Below are 18,513 nucleotides of genomic sequence, written 5' to 3'. Positions count from 1 at the left end.
TAGAAGCTTTGTAAAAAGGACGTGTGCTTAAAAGGGGACCTGAATTTTTTATTTTTATTTTGCTCATCATTCACAATACCTATGTAAGACAAGCGCACACATGTTTTTTTCTTTTTATAGACTCTAACTTGTTTGCAAAAGTCAGCCAACAATGGATCCAATAGAAGTCACTCTATTCAGCTTATAAAGCGCTCTAAAAAGTTGACAAAATCACTAAAAAGATCACTAAATGTAAATGGGGTATTGTTGACGCTTTTTGATGTTTGTTTTTTTGTGGGTTTTATGGGCGCAATAGACACAATGACGTCATGACTCCCCCTATATAGATGGATAGATGGATACTAATTGATCCCTAGGGAAATTCAAGACATCCAGTAGCAGTATGCAAGACATTAGTTACAATAAACAGTAAACAAACAACCGCTGGCCCCTCCCCCTCTTTTGTATATAATAAACCCAAAACCAGATTTAAAAGGTCTCCTATATGATTCAGAGTAAACAAATTACAAACTTTAATGTGTGCAATTGAACATAAAATAGAGTCACACTTCTATAAAGAAATGTACATAACCTGTGCAGGAAAGTAAATATATGTGCGATTTAAAAGAGACCTCTAAACAGTTAAGGAACCTCAGAACTGGTGTTGTAACGATGCCAATATTTTGATTTCGGTACCGGTTATAAACATTTTTCGATACTTTTCTGTACTTTTCTGTACTTTTCGAAATAAAGGGTACCGCAAAAAAATTGCATTATTGGCTGTATTTTAACAAAAAATCTTAGGGTACATTAAACATATGTTTCTCATTGCAATTAAGTCCTTAAATAAAATAGTGAACATACTAGACAACTTGTCTTTTAGTAGTAAGTAAGCAAACAAAGGCTCCTAATTAGTCTGCTGACATATGCAGTAACATATTGTGTCATTTATCTACCTATTATTTTGTCAACATTATTAAGGACAAGTGGTAGAAAATGTATTATTAATCTACTTGTTCATTTACTGTTAATATCTGCTTACTTTCTCTTTTAACATGTTCTATCTACACTTCTGTTAAAATGTAATAATCACTTATTCTTCTGTAGTTTGATACTTTACATTAGTTTTGGATGATACCAAAAATGTGGGTATCAATCCGATACCAAGTAGTTACAGGATCATACATACAGTAGGTCATATTCAAAGTCCACATGTGTCCAGGGACATATTTCCTGAGTTTATAAACATAATATACATTTTACGAAAGAAGAAGTTGTGATGCCAAAAAATCTCAATCATAGTAGTATCGACTAGATACGTGCCTGTACTTGTTGATATCATTACAGTGGATGTTAGGTAGAGATCCACCAATGGCGTTTGTTTTTACATTTTGACGCTGGTGAGCTACGGTGTGTAGTGAAGCATGTTTAGCTATTCCTCGTCCTGCAGGGATGATACTTGTAAGAAACTCACTTTATTTGTCGCCATGGCGGATGGATGTTAGCCGCTAGCTAGCAAGCCATGTCTTAAAGCACCTTTTCCTGAGGGCGTTTTAGTGTTATAACTTCACCTAAATCGTTAGTTTTTAAGCCAAAATGCATCTGTTCTCCCTTTTCTGTCTACACACTGTGTCTGCTTGTAAGTACCGTATTTTTCGGAGTATAAGTCGCACCAGAGTATAAGTCGCACCTGCCGAAAATGCATAATAAAGAATGAAAAAAACATATATAAATCGCACTGGAGCCCGGCCAAACTATGAAAAAAAACTGCGACTTATAGTCCGAAAAATACGGTACTCTGTGATTGTGTGCCGCCGAACATGCTCCTCTGCTCGTAAACCAGCAATGTCACGACGTAACTTCGATGCGGGCGCAGGGGCGGGCAGGACCGGTACGTTTCAGGGACGGCATAATACCGAAAATAATTTATTAGTATCGCGGTACTATACTAATACCGGTATACCATACAACCCTACTCAGAACAGTTGTAAATAGGCCTGTGCATAGCAATTGAAGAGTGTTGACCTTCTGAAAGTGTGTTGTTAATGCACGTACACTGGTGTTTGAGGTTCAAAAATATTTTCAAAATTGTCCTTGTCACTGATTTAAGTGATAAATGTGCATACAATATTTTTTTTGGTTGTGTTGACAACTGCTAATGTCGACGTAAGTTGGCTAATTCAAGAGATGTCACTTTAAGAGGTTTTACAGCACAAGGATGTTCCTGCTGCTTATCAATCAATGTTTATTTGTATAGCCCTTAATCATGTTATCATGGCATGTATAATAAGTGGTTCTTTCTTTCAGGCCCTGCAGGCACCTGCCTGTCATGAAAACATGGTGAAGGTTGGAGGATACATTCTTGGAGAATTTGGTAATCTCATTGCTGGTGACCCCCGTTCCAGGTGTTTTTTTTTTTTTTTTAAACCTCAATAGCAGCATAATATTTCGTTAGCAGCACTCAGAGTAACTTGATGTGTTTTCTAGTCCCTTGGTCCAGTTCAACCTCCTTCACTCCAAGTTCCATTTGTGCTCCGTCCCGACTCGTGCCCTGCTGCTGTCGGCCTACATCAAATTCATCAACTTGTTCCCAGAGACCAAGACTACAATCCAGGAGGTTCTGCGCTGCGACAGCCAGATTCGTAACTCTGATGTAGAACTGCAGCAGCGTGCTGTGGAGTATTTGAAGCTCTCTTCTATTGCCAGCACCGATGTCTTGGTTAGTTCTTGTTGGATGGAATTTTGTTTAATATTGAAAATGGGGAGAGAAAAAAAACAACCCACCCGTAAAGTTGCAATGAGCATTATCAATCAATCAATCAATGTTTATTTATATAGCCCTAAATCACAAGTGTCTCAAAGGGCTGCACAAGCCACAACGACATCCTCGGTACAGAGCCCACATAAGGGCAAGGAAAAACTCACCCCAGTGGGACGTCGATGTGAATGACTATGAGAAACCTTGGAGAGGACCGCATATGTGGGTAACCCCCCTCTAGGGGAGACCGAATGCAATAGATGTCGAGTGGGTCAGACATAATATTGTGAGAGTACAGTCCATAGTGGATCCAACATAATAGTAAGAGTCCAGTCCATAGTGGGGTCAGCAGGAAACCATCCCGAGCGGAGACGGGTCAGCAGCGCAGAGATGTTCCCAACCGATACACAGGCGAGCGGTCCACCCGGGGTCCCGACTCTGGACAGCCAGCACTACATCCATGGCCACGGACCTGTGTGTCTCCCCCTCCACAAGGGATAAGGGGGAGCAGAGGAGAAAGGAAAAGAAACGGCAGATCAACTGGTCGAAAAAGGGGGTCTATTTAAAGGCTAGAGTATACAAATGAGTTTTAAGATGGGACTTAAATGCTTCTACTGAGGTAGCATCTCTAACTGTTACCGGGAGGGCATTCCATAGTACTGGAGCCCGAATAGAAAACGCTCTATAGCCCGCAGACTTTTTTTGGGCTCTGGGAATCACTAATAAGCCAGAGTTCTTTGAACGCAGTTTTCTTGCCGGGACATATGGTACAATACAATCAGCAAGATAGGATGGAGCTAGGCCGTGTAGTATTTTATACGTAAGTAGTAAAACCTTAAAGTCGCATCTTAAGTGCACAGGAAGCCAGTGCAGGTGAGCCAGTATAGGCCTAATATGATCAAACTTTCTTCTTCTTGTCAAAAGTCTAGCAGCCGCATTTTGTACCAACTGTAATCTTTTAATGCTAGACATAGGGAGACCCGAAAATAATACGTTACAGTAATCGAGACGAGACGTAACGAACGCATGAATAATGATCTCAGCGTCGCTAGTGGACAAAATGGAACGAATTTTAGCGATATTACGGAGATGAAAGAAGGCTGTTTTAGTAACACTCTTAATGTGTGACTCAAAGGAGAGAGTTGGGTCGAAGATAATACCCAGATTCTTTACTGAGTCGCCTTGTGTAATTGTTTGGTTGTCAAATGTTAAGGTGGTATTATTAAATAAATGTCGGTGTTTAGCAGGACCGATAATCAACATTTCTGTTTTCTTGGCGTTGAGTTGCAAGAAGTTAGCGGACATTCATTGTTTAATTTCATTAAGACACGCCTCCTGCTGACTACAATCCGGCGTGTTGGTCAGCTTTAGGGGCATGTAGAGTTTGGGTGTCATCAGCATAACAGTGAAAGCTAACACCGTATTTGCGTATGATGTCGCCTAGCGGCAGCATGTAAATACTAAAGAATGCAGGGCCAAGAACCGAACCCTGAGGAACTCCGCACGTTACCTTAACATAATCATTATAAAAGCTACTGGGTAACTATTCAACTAAAAGTTTCAGTTTGATCTAAAGACTAAGGGTGTCAAAAGCGGTCGAATACATAGCAATTGAAGATTGCGAGGCCAGATTGATCCATTTTCTGCTTTAAAGATGCTAAAACCAATCCTATGGATCAATACATGCTAATATATCTGAACAGAACATCAAAATCTGCGCTTTGTGTTTTTGGAGACAAAGCAAATTTGTGTAATATTTATTTTTAATTAAGTTAATTTTCTTTTAACAATATGGAAGGGGACAATTAAAAGAGTGGAGGGGTCGAAACATCCCTACACATAAATATTTACTTCAAGTCCGGTGTAGAAATGATACCAGACCGGCACCTGAGTTCAGTTCAAAACTTGGAAGGGACTTACGTTTTTGCAGAACATTTCTAAAAACATTTTAGCGCTGTCATATCTTTGAATAGCTCTTTTGCAGTAAGCAAGCTTTTAAAAACAGCAAAGCGCCCTTGTTGTATAGAGCAGGGGTCGGCAACCCGCGGCTCCGGAGCCGCATGCGGCTCTTTGATCACTCTGATGCGGCTCAGCAGCTCACTTGCTGAACCCCCCAATTTTCCCGTGAGACTTCCGGATATTAGTACCTCTCGCAGAAAACTCCCGGGATTAATATTCACCGATTTTCACCCTTACGGCTATAATAAGGGCTATAATAAGGGCGTGCCATGATGGTACAACATTTGACGCCCTCTACAATCTGTATTAACAGCGTGCCAGCCCAACACTTGTTATACAATACACATCTTCTGCTTGCACACGTACGTGACAGCAAGGCATACTTGGTCAACAGCCACACAGGTTACACTGACGGTGGTCATATAAAACAACTTTAACACTCTTACTAATAATGTGCCACACTTTGAACCAAAACCAAACAAGAATGACAAACACATTTCGGGAGAACATCTGCACCTTAACACAACATAAACACAACAGGACAAACACCCAGAATCCCATGCAGCCCTGACTCTTCCGGGCTACATTATACACCCCTGCTACCACCAAACCCCGCCCCCACCCCAACCCTGCTCCCTCACACATCAACACCCCCCCCACGTCGGTTGAGGTGGGCGGGGGTTTGGTAGCGGGGGTGGGGTGTATAATGTATCCCGGAAGAGTTAGGGCTGCATGGGATTCTGGGTATTTGTCCTGTTGTGTTTATGTTCTGTTACGGTGCAGATGTTCTCCCGAAATTTGTTTGTCATTCTTGTTTGGTGTGGGTTCACAGTGTGGCGCATTATTAGTAAGAGTGTTAAAGTTGTTTTTTTTTATACCGCCACCGTCAGTGTGACCTGTGTGGTTGTTGACCAAGTATGCCTTGCTGTCACCTACGTGAGCTAGCGGAAGCCCCATATAAAGGGTGGTTGATCAGGCTCGCTGGCTATAGTGGGTGCTATATGCCATTCATTTAAAACCCGCGTGCCGCACCAGCTTTCAAATTCCACATAAAGGTGTGGGCAGCGAGACCCCTGGTTTATACAAAGCAAATAAAAAACTTTGTATACAGTGTTATTTAATTTAAAATTTCAAAAAAATTTGCGGCTCCCGTTGTTTTCTATAATTTGTGAAACTGGTCAAAATGGCTCTTTGACTGGTAAAGGTTGCCGACCCCTGGTATAGAGGAACTTGGACCAGTGTAGACACATTGCTTGTGTTTGAATTGAGGAAGAGCCATTTGGGGAAGTAAGACTTATAAGGTGTTGTTAACCTCTTAAAAGCCAGTATCCATTGCAGGACATTTGTATTTTAGACAACAGGGCCTTTTTATTTCAGAAACTTGTAACTGACATGTAATAGACAAGGAAATAACACTTGTTCTCAAAATAAGAATATTAGTCCAGCACCTTGATCCTCAGATTTTTGACAGATATGACCTCTAGAGCCTCTAGTTGAATAGCCCTACCATTATATTTACTTACTGTTTTCTGGTTCACTTTCGTGCATTTGTCTATCTATAGTGACCTTTTTCAAGTCAACATTCCATTCATTTTCCTGTTCTTTTAGGCCACCGTTTTGGAGGAAATGCCTCCTTTCCCCGAGAGAGAATCTTCAATCTTGGCTAAGCTGAAGAAGAAGAAGGGTCCTGGTGCAGTGTCCGTGACAGACCTTGAAGACAACAAACGGGAAGGAGGGGAGCTGAATGGTGGCGGTGAACGAGGCCCCGACATAACAGCAATGGCTTCCTCCAATGCTGTAAGCAGACTTTTTGCGGCCTACTTTGAGTTGCACTCACACACGCAGACCAGTACACACAATCCGGCATTCGTTCCTCCAATTGTCAGATTTCTTTTGTCTGCTTTACATTGTAAATCATTTGTTGAAGTTGTTTGATGGTGAACATCTGCGGGGGAAAAATAGTGCTGCCGCTATGAATCCAGCAGCTGTCATAGTCTCACAAGTCAATCAAATCAATCAAATATTAATATCAGTTGACTGTGAGGTTGATAGTCCTATCAGATTCATCTCTGACTATTTTAAGACAGCCCTAATTCACTTCATGTTTAAGTACAATCTAAAACATTCTTTTACTTGTGGCGGCACGTCACAAATATATATTGACCGTCACAATTAGAGTCAGCGCTACCTGTTACCCTCATAAACATATTGTATATATTATCCCACTATATTGTAGCGGGACTGTGTGAATGTAGGATGTCGATGTTGGATGCAGGACGGTACCTCTGCTTCAACACTCCTCATAGGCACCCGATCCGTCAAAACGAGTACAAGGGATCAGTGTTGCAAACTTAGCGGCTTTATTTAGTCATTAGTGAGTGTTCAGACCCTCTAGATCATGGGTGTCAAACTCAAATTTGGCCCTTGAAGCAATATCAAATTAACCCTAGAGCTGGCCCGCCGCAGTAATCAGCGGTGCCGCGGTCACACCGCATTCACCGCTAATTCTCATTATTGACAACTCTCATACCTGACAACTCTTCCAGGACACTCAAAATTTACAGCGCCCCTCCCGAAAATCTTCATCCAATCCAACGAGTGCTGGCCCAGTCACATGATAAGTGCGGCTTCTGCATGCACACTCAAGTGAATGCACTGAGGGTGGCGATATAAACAACTTTAACACTGTTAGAAATATACGCCACACTGTGAACCCACACCAACAAGAATGACAAACACATTTCGGGAGAACATCCGCACCGTAACACAACATAAACACAACAGAACAAATACCCAGAACCCTTTGCAGCACTAAGTCTTCCGGGACGCTACAAGGAATGTGTGTGTGTGTGTGTCCCGGAAGAGTTAGTGCTGCAAAGGGTTCTGGGTATTTGTTCTGTTGTGTTTATGTTGTGTTACGGTGCGGATGTTCTCCAGCAATGTGTTTGTCATTCTTGTTTGGTGTGGGTTCACATTGTGCCATATATTTCTAACAATGTTAAAGTTGTTTATTCGGGCACCCTCAGTGTAACCTGTATCGCTGTTGATCCAGTATGCGTTGCATTAACTTGTGTGTGCGGGCAGAAGCCGCACATATACCTGTGACTGGACCGGCACGTTGTTAGAATGGATGAAAAGCGGACGTTAATAGCAGTGCCTTTAAGGCACGCCCCCAAGACTGTGGTCCGGGTGGACTACGGGATATAATGACTGATGAACACCTTTGTTCGATAATGAAGGTTGCCTCAGCTCAAAGCCTGAGCCCCGACATTAATGAACTAGCTTCCAAGAAAAGATGGCAGGTATCTGCCTTGGGCACATCAGATTAGATCAGTGTGTTGCAAACTGAGCAGTTTAAAGTCCTGAATGGTTGGTTTATTCATTATTTTATTTTCAAATTTATTAGCCTGTGGAAAAAGTTAATGTTAATATTTACCTCAGAAGGCTGCAAATAGAAAAGAGGCATTACATTTTTATTTAAATTGTATTTGATATGCCATTGATATTTTTTTATTATTATTATTTGAAACTGGATTTTGCATGTCACTATAAAGTTATATAAGTCTTGCTTGTTCAATATTCAATGCAAAACTTTTTTGGGTCCCTATTAAAAGGTTAATTTGTTCAACCTTGGCCCGCGGCTTTGTTCAGTTTAAAATGTTGGCCCACTCTGTATTTGAGTTTGACACCCCTGCTCTAGATCATCTCTTTCAAAAAGCAAATAATGTCAAATCTAGTGACATTTTTAGGTCTTAAAGGATATCTATTATGCCAAACTAACAATTCTTCCCTATTGGTACCTGTTTTTGTGTATTTGGAATCTACATGAGTCCTGAACATTTGATATCAAAACCATGGTGGCATTGTGGAGATATTTTTAAAACAATCTTGCCTTCCTTCATACTTGCTCCAAACGAGCCGTTTAGAATCAGCCCCATTCGCGATGTTTCTCCAATGGGTGACGTCGGCGGATATCTCCATAGATAGTAGAGCTTTACGCGAGTCCGCCAGTTGTAGTCCAACTAGTTGTTTTTTCTCCTTTGAAGGGCCCTTGAAATGTAATCCATATATAGCAAATGTCTGTCTTTCTAACATCTTACTGGAATAAGTGGTTTAAGTGTACCTTTTCTTCCAGTCCACCCCATCACCATCAGCAGACCTCCTCGGCATTCGTTCTGGACCTCCTGTTGGCACGGCTCCAACCAGTGCCGGTAGCCTACTGGTGGATGTGTTCTCTGAAGCAGGGCCCACTGCACCTTCTGCTGCAGTGAATGACGATGGTTTCCTAAGGTAAAAAGTCAACCGAATGAACAAATGTAGACTCCATTGTGGCCTCTCAGACAAAGTCCACTATGAACAGCTGTAGAGCCTTTTGAATACTGTGTGGTTTCAAGCCTAATTGTGTTGTTGGTTAGCTAGTTAAGAAAAAGTTACATTACCTCCTCTGTGTATATTTTAAGTAACCCAATTCAGGGATCAGTGTTTATTAGCCATGTTTCAAGTTCCCTTCTGTGTAGACATCCTCAAATTTAAAATGAATGTAGAAAGTGGGAACTTAGTTGCTGAACATCTTTAAAGGTCATTTTAAACCGAGCCTCTCAAAAAGGGTTTTGGACCATAAGGGAGATCATAAATTCTGTCACATTGTTGTCCTCAAACTGTTTTTTGGTGTTATATGTTTGTCCAGTAAGACTGCTTTTTTAACTACTGTAATTGTGAATTATGTGTGATGGTTGACTTGACATGCTGTTCTTTGCTCTATCTTTGTCTAATATAGAGGGACCTGTCAACCTGGAGAAAAGTGCATTTAGATATTAGTCAGATTTAAAAAATATACGTATATATATATATATATATATATATATATATATATATATATATATATATATATATATATATATATATATGTATACCTCTCTCCCTCTCCCTTCCAATTCTTAAAAGTTATGTTCTACTTTATAGTGATGTCAATGAAAGCTTGTATGGATAGAAGGACATGTCAATCTTGCCAAAAGAAGATAATAGGAATAAGGGTGTTAAATGTTTTATTTATTTTTTAATTAAACGTAATTTTTATTAGGAACGATTCCTTATTGATTAAAAAAAAAAATTAAGAATCGTTTGAAAATGTTTTATTTTAATATTATTTAAATCTGTCCTGCCCATATCTGTTGTACATATTTACTTTAGAAGTGTTGGATACTTATCTTGCCTGATTTGTATTTGACTTTATAATTATTTTTTTTAAACAAAACCAGTTTTCTTTTAAGTAAAATAGAAATTGATTATAGCTGTTTGTCTATTTTATGGAGGAATTTAGCTATTTATAGAACAGGCACCCAATGTTATTAAAAAGTGTTGATTTTGAATCGAGGATAGTTTTGAATTGAGAATCGGTTCTGAATCGAATCAAACCGTGTGGTGCCCAAAGATTCACAGCCCTAATAGGAATCATGTCCTTGTTTCTGCAAACTAGCAAAGGATCATTTGAATGGCACAAGATCCTCAAAAGGTGTAAAGTTTTGCATCCATGTGAATCCAATGAAGATTTACATGTTTTGCCTTTTTATCTGATTTCTCTATGTCCACAAGAGTGCTCGTGAGGAACACTTTTTTTTTTAAATTTAGAGTTTGTGTGGTGGTCACATTTAAACAAACAGCGGATGGGAAAAAGTGGGTACACTTGTGTTAAAAATTAGACTATAGGTTAAAACTTATAGAATACATTTCGAAAGTTCAGGTGGTTGTCATTTTGAAATGTGACATTTCCCTCTCGCTTCACATTTCAAGAGGACATTTTTGATTTGAACGTTTTGGGGCAAAGCTTTTCATACTTTTGTGTAGGGGTTTTATGGTACGATTTAATCACAGTTTAGTATGTACCTCCATTTAAAGGTCATGATTTTGTTCATTTTTGGTCCAGTAAGATTGCAAAATGCTTAACTTAGTTGTTGTTTATGTTGTTGTTTGTATCAAACCCCGCTGCTGACCTTCTGCCGCTAAATCAAACTCAGTGGTGCAGATTCCGTCACTCGGAAGGGTATTGGGTGCCTCGAATGTGTGTGAACTAGTCCTTTGTGTCCTGTAATGTATATTATTTAACACACGCCAAACATTGTATCCAAAATGCCGTACTGAATGTTGTCAGCAGATTATTAAATTGTTTTTATAAGAGTCTTAGTGAGAGTTAGAGTGGACTACTCCTTGGTTGGCAGGTCTACTTTACTTGTCTGTTCATTTGAACTTACTGTGTATGTGACTCTTTGGTCTTTTTCTCTCCTTTCCTTCTCTCTATTTTCCTGCGTGCTTGTGTGTGTCTGTGTGCGCGTCTGTCCTCCGACCTATTCCATGATTGGACATTGACAGAGATCTGGAACAGCCCACCGAGACCTCTGACTCCCTATTGGTGGAGGGTTCTGGTGACTCGGAGTAAGGGCCTTGTAGTAAACTATAGACATTAGCTAGAAAAGCACTATTATGGCACCTTCAAACTGTCATAATGTCATTGATATCGTAGAATGTTGTTCATGTATGTTTCTGTTAATAGGTAGCTTGCTGACACAATCACTTTAGATTTGCATCAAAAATCCAGAATTTGTCAAGATTTAATTTAATCAATCAATCAAAGTTTATTTATATAGCCCTTAATCACAAGTGTCTCAAAGGGCTATTCACCGGGTACAGACATTTTATCAGTAAATACATATTAGTGCAATGTAACATAAATTATGTGGTTGCAGTGCAGATGTTTACATACAGTAGCAAAAGTAAGATGTAATTAAAAACTAAAAATGAGTGACAAATAATACAGATTGCAGATCTTAACACCCATGTTGCACACTGAGTGAAATGCCAACACAAAGCAGCACACTATAAATAGTAAAGGAAAATGATAACATGATTTTAACTTTTTTTTTTTTTTTTTTTACCAATAAAGAATTGAAAGGTGTGGTGTGCAAATGTATTCATCCCACTTTACTCCAAATGCCTTAAAGGTTGCCTAATAATTGTCAAATGTTGATGCAATGTAATAATTACTCTACAGTAATCTAATCATTTTAGTATAAATACCGCTGGTTTGATGGCCACAGAGGTTTGTTTGGATAATATCGGGGAGCAAACACAAGTACATGGAACACACCACCCAGGTCAGAGATAAAGTTGTGGAACATTTTAAAGCAGAGTTAGTAGCGGAGCACAAAAAAAATCGATTCACATCCGAATCGCGATTCCTATACACCCCAATTCTAAATCTATGAATCATTTTCAAAAATCAATTATAAGAATCCATTAAAAAAAATGTTTTTAGGCCATCTCCATGTGCAACCAGAATGAGCTTTTCTAACCTGTAACCTGTTTTGAAAAAGTACCATTATAATTATTATACCAAATAATATCTTGCGAGAATCTGTTTGAATCGAGAATTTTGAATTGAATAGTCACCCCAGGAATTGGAACCGGATCCAATTGTTAGGTGCCCAGAGATTCACACCCCAAAGGGTTAGGTTATTAAAAAGATTTGTCTTATCTTGACACGGTCGCCCACCACACACAGGCCGAACAAAGAGATCGAAGAGCAGAGATGCAACTAAAAGGCTACTCAGGGTTAAAAATGCAGAGACCCGCAGCCCAGGTGGAGGAAACTGCACTACACAAATCTTGCCTTGATGGAACAGTGGCAAGAGGAAACCTTATAGTTGAATGAAAACCAGAAACCAAGTTTTCTTGAGCAGGAAATATAGAAAGAGTTGATAAAAGATGACTGCAGCCAAATACAGTGCAATCTTGAAAGAACACTTTTTGGAGTCTGCAAAGGACTTGAGGCTGGGGCGGTGGTTTGCCTTCTAGCAGGATAATGACCTGCAATAGAATGGTTTAAAAGGAAACATATGCATGTGTTAGAATGGCCCAGTCAAAGTCCAGCCCTAAATCCAATAGAGACTATGTGGCAATGCCTGAAAAGTGCTGTTTGTTTTAAAAACACTAGCTGTTTTTCCACAAATGTCAGCCTCAATGTGCATAGCAGGTATATACTAACCCCAAAAGACTTGCAGCTGTAATTGCAGCAAAAGGCGATACCACAAATGATTGAATTATAGGGGCTAATTACTTTTGTATATCAGTTTTTTGTGTTTTTTTTTTGTAAAAAAAATAAATAAATTACAAAATCATATGTATCACTACTTACACTTCACAATTGTGTGCCACTTTGTATTGGTCTTTCACATAAAATCCCAATCAGATTTGTTTGTCGCATCGTGACACAAAATGTGGTAAAGTTCAAGGGCTATGGATATTTCTTAAGGCCTCTAAATGCACAACATGGACAATAGGACAAAAGACATTTCTGAGCACATGCACTGCAACTCGACGTCTATACAATAACATTCCACAACAGGAGGACAAAAACAAATACAAACGTATTTTGCACACCAAACCAGTAATTGGCATCAAGCTACTACAAATGTGTGTACTGTACTGCTTTAATTATGTGAACTGTGCCTGTGGTAGAGTGCAGTCTGAATGTATTTGGAAAGTTACCCATTTTCTATTCTATTGGTTCCAGATGAATTTAATATGCAAATGCAAACATTTTAAGTCCTGATTTTACATAATTTTATATATTTGTCTTTGCAGGTTGTCGTCTGTGTTGCATGTAAAATGATGACCTTGTCAAAGCCGAATATTAGCATCTTTTTTAGCTCATTTCAATTTGTATCAGAAAATGTCCAAATACATACTGCTGGTATTTGTAATGAATATTTTTGTATGCTGTTACTAACCGTTTCTGCATTTTATCCCTTTTCCTCTTCTCTTCTATTCTTCTTAACAAATCTGCATCGCATTGCCTGTGTGCATGTGTTGTGTGGATGTCTTCTTTTCTTCACACACATCTGTGACTCTCCTTTTTCTGTGGTCTGTCTCTCCGTCCTTGCGTCTTGTGGTCTTTCAGCTCTGCTCCTCCCTCTGAGGATCCTGCTCCCCCTATGTCTGAGGCTGATGAACTTCTTAACAAGTAAGCTTTTTCTCTACGTGCATGCACTCTGTCTTGTCAGAGAAGATATAGATTTTTTCCCTGGATTATTTCATTTTTTATTATTTTATTTTTATTGAATTGGAATAGTCTAGAAATAAAATAGAAATAGAATAGAATAGAAAGTACTTTATTGATCCCTGGGGGAATAAAGTAATAAATAACATGTTATTAAATATTACATTATTGTGCGTTGGAAGATGTTGATGTTTGCGTATATTGATCTATATTGGGTTGGTTTGAGTATTTTTAACATACAAAATGTATAAAAGTAATCCACACACATCCTCAAGGATCCATAGTGTCCAGATGGCCAACATTTTACTAACAAGCTCTCTTAATGTATTGTTTGCTTCTGGAAATTAATCTGCCAGTCATTTCCCGTAATATCAATTAGTTAGATAACTACCGGTAACTACTTTGAACGCCCCCTTTCCATCACCAGACTTGACATGCCGCCCCCTCTTGGTGGGACATCATCCGCAGAACTAAAGCCCATTTCCCCGCATAGACAGTGTGCAGAAAGGCATATTAAATTATAATTTTAATCACGTATTTTGCTTGTTTTTGTCACCTGGGTCCATGATTACTTCAAAACTGATGTAGTTAACGTTGTGAGCAAATAAGAAGTAATAATAATTATTATAATAGATTTTATTTGTATTCGCCTAACATTTGTATAAACGAATCGCCATTTCCAGACTTCCCTTCTCTAACATCTTCTCTTCACTAGACACCAGAGCAGGGGTGCTCACACTTTTTCTGCAGGCGAGCTACTTTTCAATTGATCAAGTCGTGGGGATCTACCTCATTCATATATATAATTTATATTTACTTATTTATGAAATATATGTTTTTGTTAACAAGTTAAAGGTGTTTAATGATAATGCAAGCATGTTTAACACATAGTTAATATTGTTAAAAAATTAAAGGTGTTTAATGATAATAGAAGTATGTTTAATACATATAGTTAATATTGTTAACAAGTTAAAGGTGTTTAAAGATAATGCAAGCATGTTTAACACATATAGTTAATAGTGTTAACAAGTTAAAGGTGTTTAATGATAATACAAGCATGTTTAACACATAGTTAATATTGTTAATAAATTAAAGGTGTTTAATGACAATACAAGAATGTTTAATACGTATACCGGTAGTTAATATTGTTAACAACTTAAAGGTGTTTAAAGATAATACAAGCATGTTTAACACATAGTTAATATTGTTAACAAGTTAAAGGTGTTTAAAGATAATACAAGCATGTTTAACACATATAGTTAATATTGTTAATAATTTAAAGGTGTTTAAAGATAATACAAGCATGTTTAACACATATAGATTCCTTTCTTTCATGAAGACAAGAATATAAATTGGTGTATTACCTGATTCTGATGACTTGCATTGATTGGAATCAGACAGTGGTGCTGATAATGTCCGCATTTTCGAATGGAGGAGAAAAAAAAGTCCTCCTTTCTGTCCAATACCACATGAAAGTGGTTGGTTTTTGGCATCTTATTTGTCCAGCTTCCGTACTCCTTTGTATACACTTTACAAGAAATACATTGTCGGCAAACTTCGTAGTTTGCTAGCTTGTGCACGCCAGCTTTCTGAGACTTTTATTTTGTTAGCGCAACTGTGCAGTCGGTTTTTGGAGTTTTGACGACAGGTACGGCGCCAGAGTCTGTTGAAATAAAGTGTTTCTCGCCTTCCTGTCGGTAATTTTAATGAGCTGGCAGCAGCCAGCGTCATCTCAGAAGACCCTCGGGTGCCGTGAATGTCAATCAAGTGACGAAAGTGACGTCATAGTGAAGATTTATGATCGCTCATTTTTAGGACTATTTTTTTAATGCCTGGCTGGTGATCGACTGACACACCCTCCGAGCTCGCGATCGACGTAATGAGCACCCCTGCACCAGAGCCTTTGTTTTATGCTCTTTTCAGCATTTCCCCAAGTATCTTGAGGAAAATATCAGTAGAAGATGAGAAAATAAGAATACTAGCAGCTCACCTAACCTGCTCAGTGGCCTTGTGGTTAGAGTGTCCGCCCTGAGATCGGTAGGTCGGGAGTTCAAACCCCGGCCGAGTCATACCAAAGACTATAAAAATGGGACCCATTACCTCCCTGCTTGGCACTCAGCATCAAGGGTTGGGGGTTAAATCAGCCACCGCTGCTGCTCACTGCTCCCCTCACTTCCCAGGGGGTGAACAAGGGGATGGGTCAAATGCAGAGGACAAATTTCACCACACCTAGTGTGTGTGTGACAATCATTGGTTCTTTAACTTTACCTTATCTCATTTTTTAAGCGCCAAGTCTTCACTTCTTTCTCCGTTTTTCCGGATTTCCTGACTCAGTCTTTCTGTCCTTGAGGGTGTTCCTGATTTTCAGTATTGCATTTGGTCTGAGTCTTTCAATTTTTTTCGATCCAGACTTTGACCAAAACCCTTCTTATTCAAAGTCCGAATCATTAAAGTGATCACCGCAAATTACAGTCCTCTCTCGTGGTCCGTACAATTTGTGTGAGTCAATTTCACTGGGGAGGTTTATAATGTCCTCATATTCCCATCATTTGGAAATGTATGCAAGCTGACCCCTTCTTTAGTTGTATTGCTAAAACCTGCAACAATGCATCTAGCAGCCCATCCATCCATCCATCTTCTTCCGCTTATCCGAGGTCGGGTCGCAGGGGCAGCAGCCTAAGCAGGGAAGCCCAGACTTCCCTCTCCCCAGCCACTTTGTCCAGCTCTTCCTGTGGGACCCCGAGGTGTTCCCAGGCCAGCCGGGAGACATAGTCTTCCCAACGTGTCCAGGGTCTTCCCCGCGGCCTCCTACCGATCGGACGTGCCCTAAACACCTCCCTAAGGAGGCGTTCGGGTGGCATCCTAACCAGATGCCCGAACCACCTCATCTGGCTCCTCTCGATGTGGAGGAGCAGCGGCTTTACTTTGAGCTCCCCCCGGATGGCAGAGCTTCTCACCCTATCTCTAAGGGAGAGCCCCGCCACCCGGCGGAGGAAACTCATTTCGGCCGCTTGTACCCGTGATCTTGTCCTTTCGGTCATAACCCAAAGCTCATGACCATAGGTGAGGATGGGAACGTAGATCGACCGGTAAATTGAGAGCTTTGCCTTCCGGCTCAGCTCCTTCTTCACCACAACGGATCGATACAGCGTCCGCATTACTGAAGACGCCGCACCGATCCGCCTGTCGATCTCACGATCCACTCTTCCCTCATTCGTGAACAAGACTCCGAGGTACTTGAACTCCTCCACTTGGGGCAAGATCTCCTCCCCAACCCGGAGATGGCACTCCACCCTTTTCCGGGCGAGAACCATGGACTCGGACTTGGAGGTGCTGATTCTCATCCCAGTCGCTTCACACTCGGCTGCGAACCGATGCAGTGAGAGCTGAAGATCCTGGCCAGATGAAGCCATCAGGACCACATCATCTGCAAAAAGCAGAGACCTAATCCTGCAGCCACCAAACCAGATCCCCTCAACGCCATGACTGCGCCTAGAAATTCTGTCCATAAAAGTTATGAACAGAATCGGTGACAAAGGGCAGCCTTGGCGGAGTCCAACCCTCACTGGAAACGTGTCCGACTTACTACCGGCAATGCGGACCAAGCTCTGGCACTGATCATACAGGGAGCGGACTGCCACAATCAGACAGTCCGATACCCCATACTCTCTGAGCACTCCCCACAGGACTTCCCGAGGGACACGGTCGAATGCCTTCTCCAAGTCCACAAAACACATGTAGACTGGTTGGGCAAACTCCCATGCACCCTCAAAGACCCTGCCGAGAGTAAAAAGCTGGTCCACAGTTCCACGACAAGGACGAAAACCACACTAGCAGCCATATTTGCTAATTCCTTTAAAATATGCGCGAAAACGACGTGATTCGGGATGAAGATGCTACCAAAACACTACGCAATTGCCTCTAGTCTTCTGTGGGTGACTTCAGCAGGCTGATGCAGTAACCAGCTACATTTTGGATCTTAAAATGGCCGTTTCAAAATGTGCTGAAATTTGTTAAAAACACGCCTAAAATGAATACTGTCTATTTTTGGGAGGAATTTTACCTATAGACAACATTTTTAGGTCCAAAACTATAAAATAAGTGCCAATGTTGTCAGCATTAGAGGGGCCCTTTAGGGGTTTTTTTATGACTCGCTGAAAATGTTTAGACTTCCCCCATCCAACAGATGGTCTTTTCAAGTGTGTCTTGCTTCTTTTGAATCAGAATCAACTTTATTGGCCAAGTATGTTTAACACACAAGGAATTTGACTTGGTAGACTGTGCTCCTTGTTCAATGCAAGAAACAAAGAAAAACGAAACGACTACGAGAGAGCACAATACTGTGGTGGCCAGCCGCAGCGCCATCTTGGTATGAAAAACAAGAGGGTACAGCTATAAAAGTAAAACACAACAAAAAACAAAACAAATTAGCAGTAACTAATAAATGTTGCGCAGATGCTATCGCGACATACGTAGACAAAAAATGATGGCGCCACATGAAAGTACGAGTCATAGCTACTAAGAAACGTGTGATGATAATCATGGACCCAGATATTGATATTATTTTATTGTTGCGGTATTATCGGAATAAAAGTACCTTCGTTTCTGTTCCCACTGCATAGTACAATATGGCTACTGTTGACTTCAATAAGAAAATTGGTCGGATGTCTTAATGTGTAAGGATGTAACTTGATTTTACGGTGGATAACTTCTTTTTACACGTCCATGATCATTTCAAATGTTTAGTTTTTTGTTTTTTTTGTCT

The 18,513-nt window shown here is 40.1% G+C and overlaps 1 protein-coding gene across 1 annotated transcript in view; it reads left to right on the top strand.

The window, feature by feature from the left end:
* Positions 1-18,513, top strand: part of ap2a1 (adaptor related protein complex 2 subunit alpha 1) — a 70,380-nt gene that overhangs the window by 37,232 nt on the left and 14,635 nt on the right. The window contains exons 11-16 of the mRNA XM_061973787.1: positions 2,287-2,384; positions 2,467-2,698; positions 6,305-6,493; positions 8,832-8,986; positions 11,063-11,125; positions 13,650-13,712. Of these exons, the coding sequence (XP_061829771.1) occupies positions 2,287-2,384; positions 2,467-2,698; positions 6,305-6,493; positions 8,832-8,986; positions 11,063-11,125; positions 13,650-13,712 (800 nt within the window). The remainder of the gene's footprint in view (positions 1-2,286; positions 2,385-2,466; positions 2,699-6,304; positions 6,494-8,831; positions 8,987-11,062; positions 11,126-13,649; positions 13,713-18,513) is intronic.

The sequence above is a fragment of the Nerophis lumbriciformis genome, linkage group LG22 (assembly GCF_033978685.3).
Source record: "Nerophis lumbriciformis linkage group LG22, RoL_Nlum_v2.1, whole genome shotgun sequence".
Lineage (NCBI taxonomy): Eukaryota > Metazoa > Chordata > Actinopteri > Syngnathiformes > Syngnathidae > Nerophis > Nerophis lumbriciformis.
The sequence above is the reverse complement of the archived record's forward strand: the minus strand, read 5'-3'. Positions and strand labels throughout refer to the sequence as shown.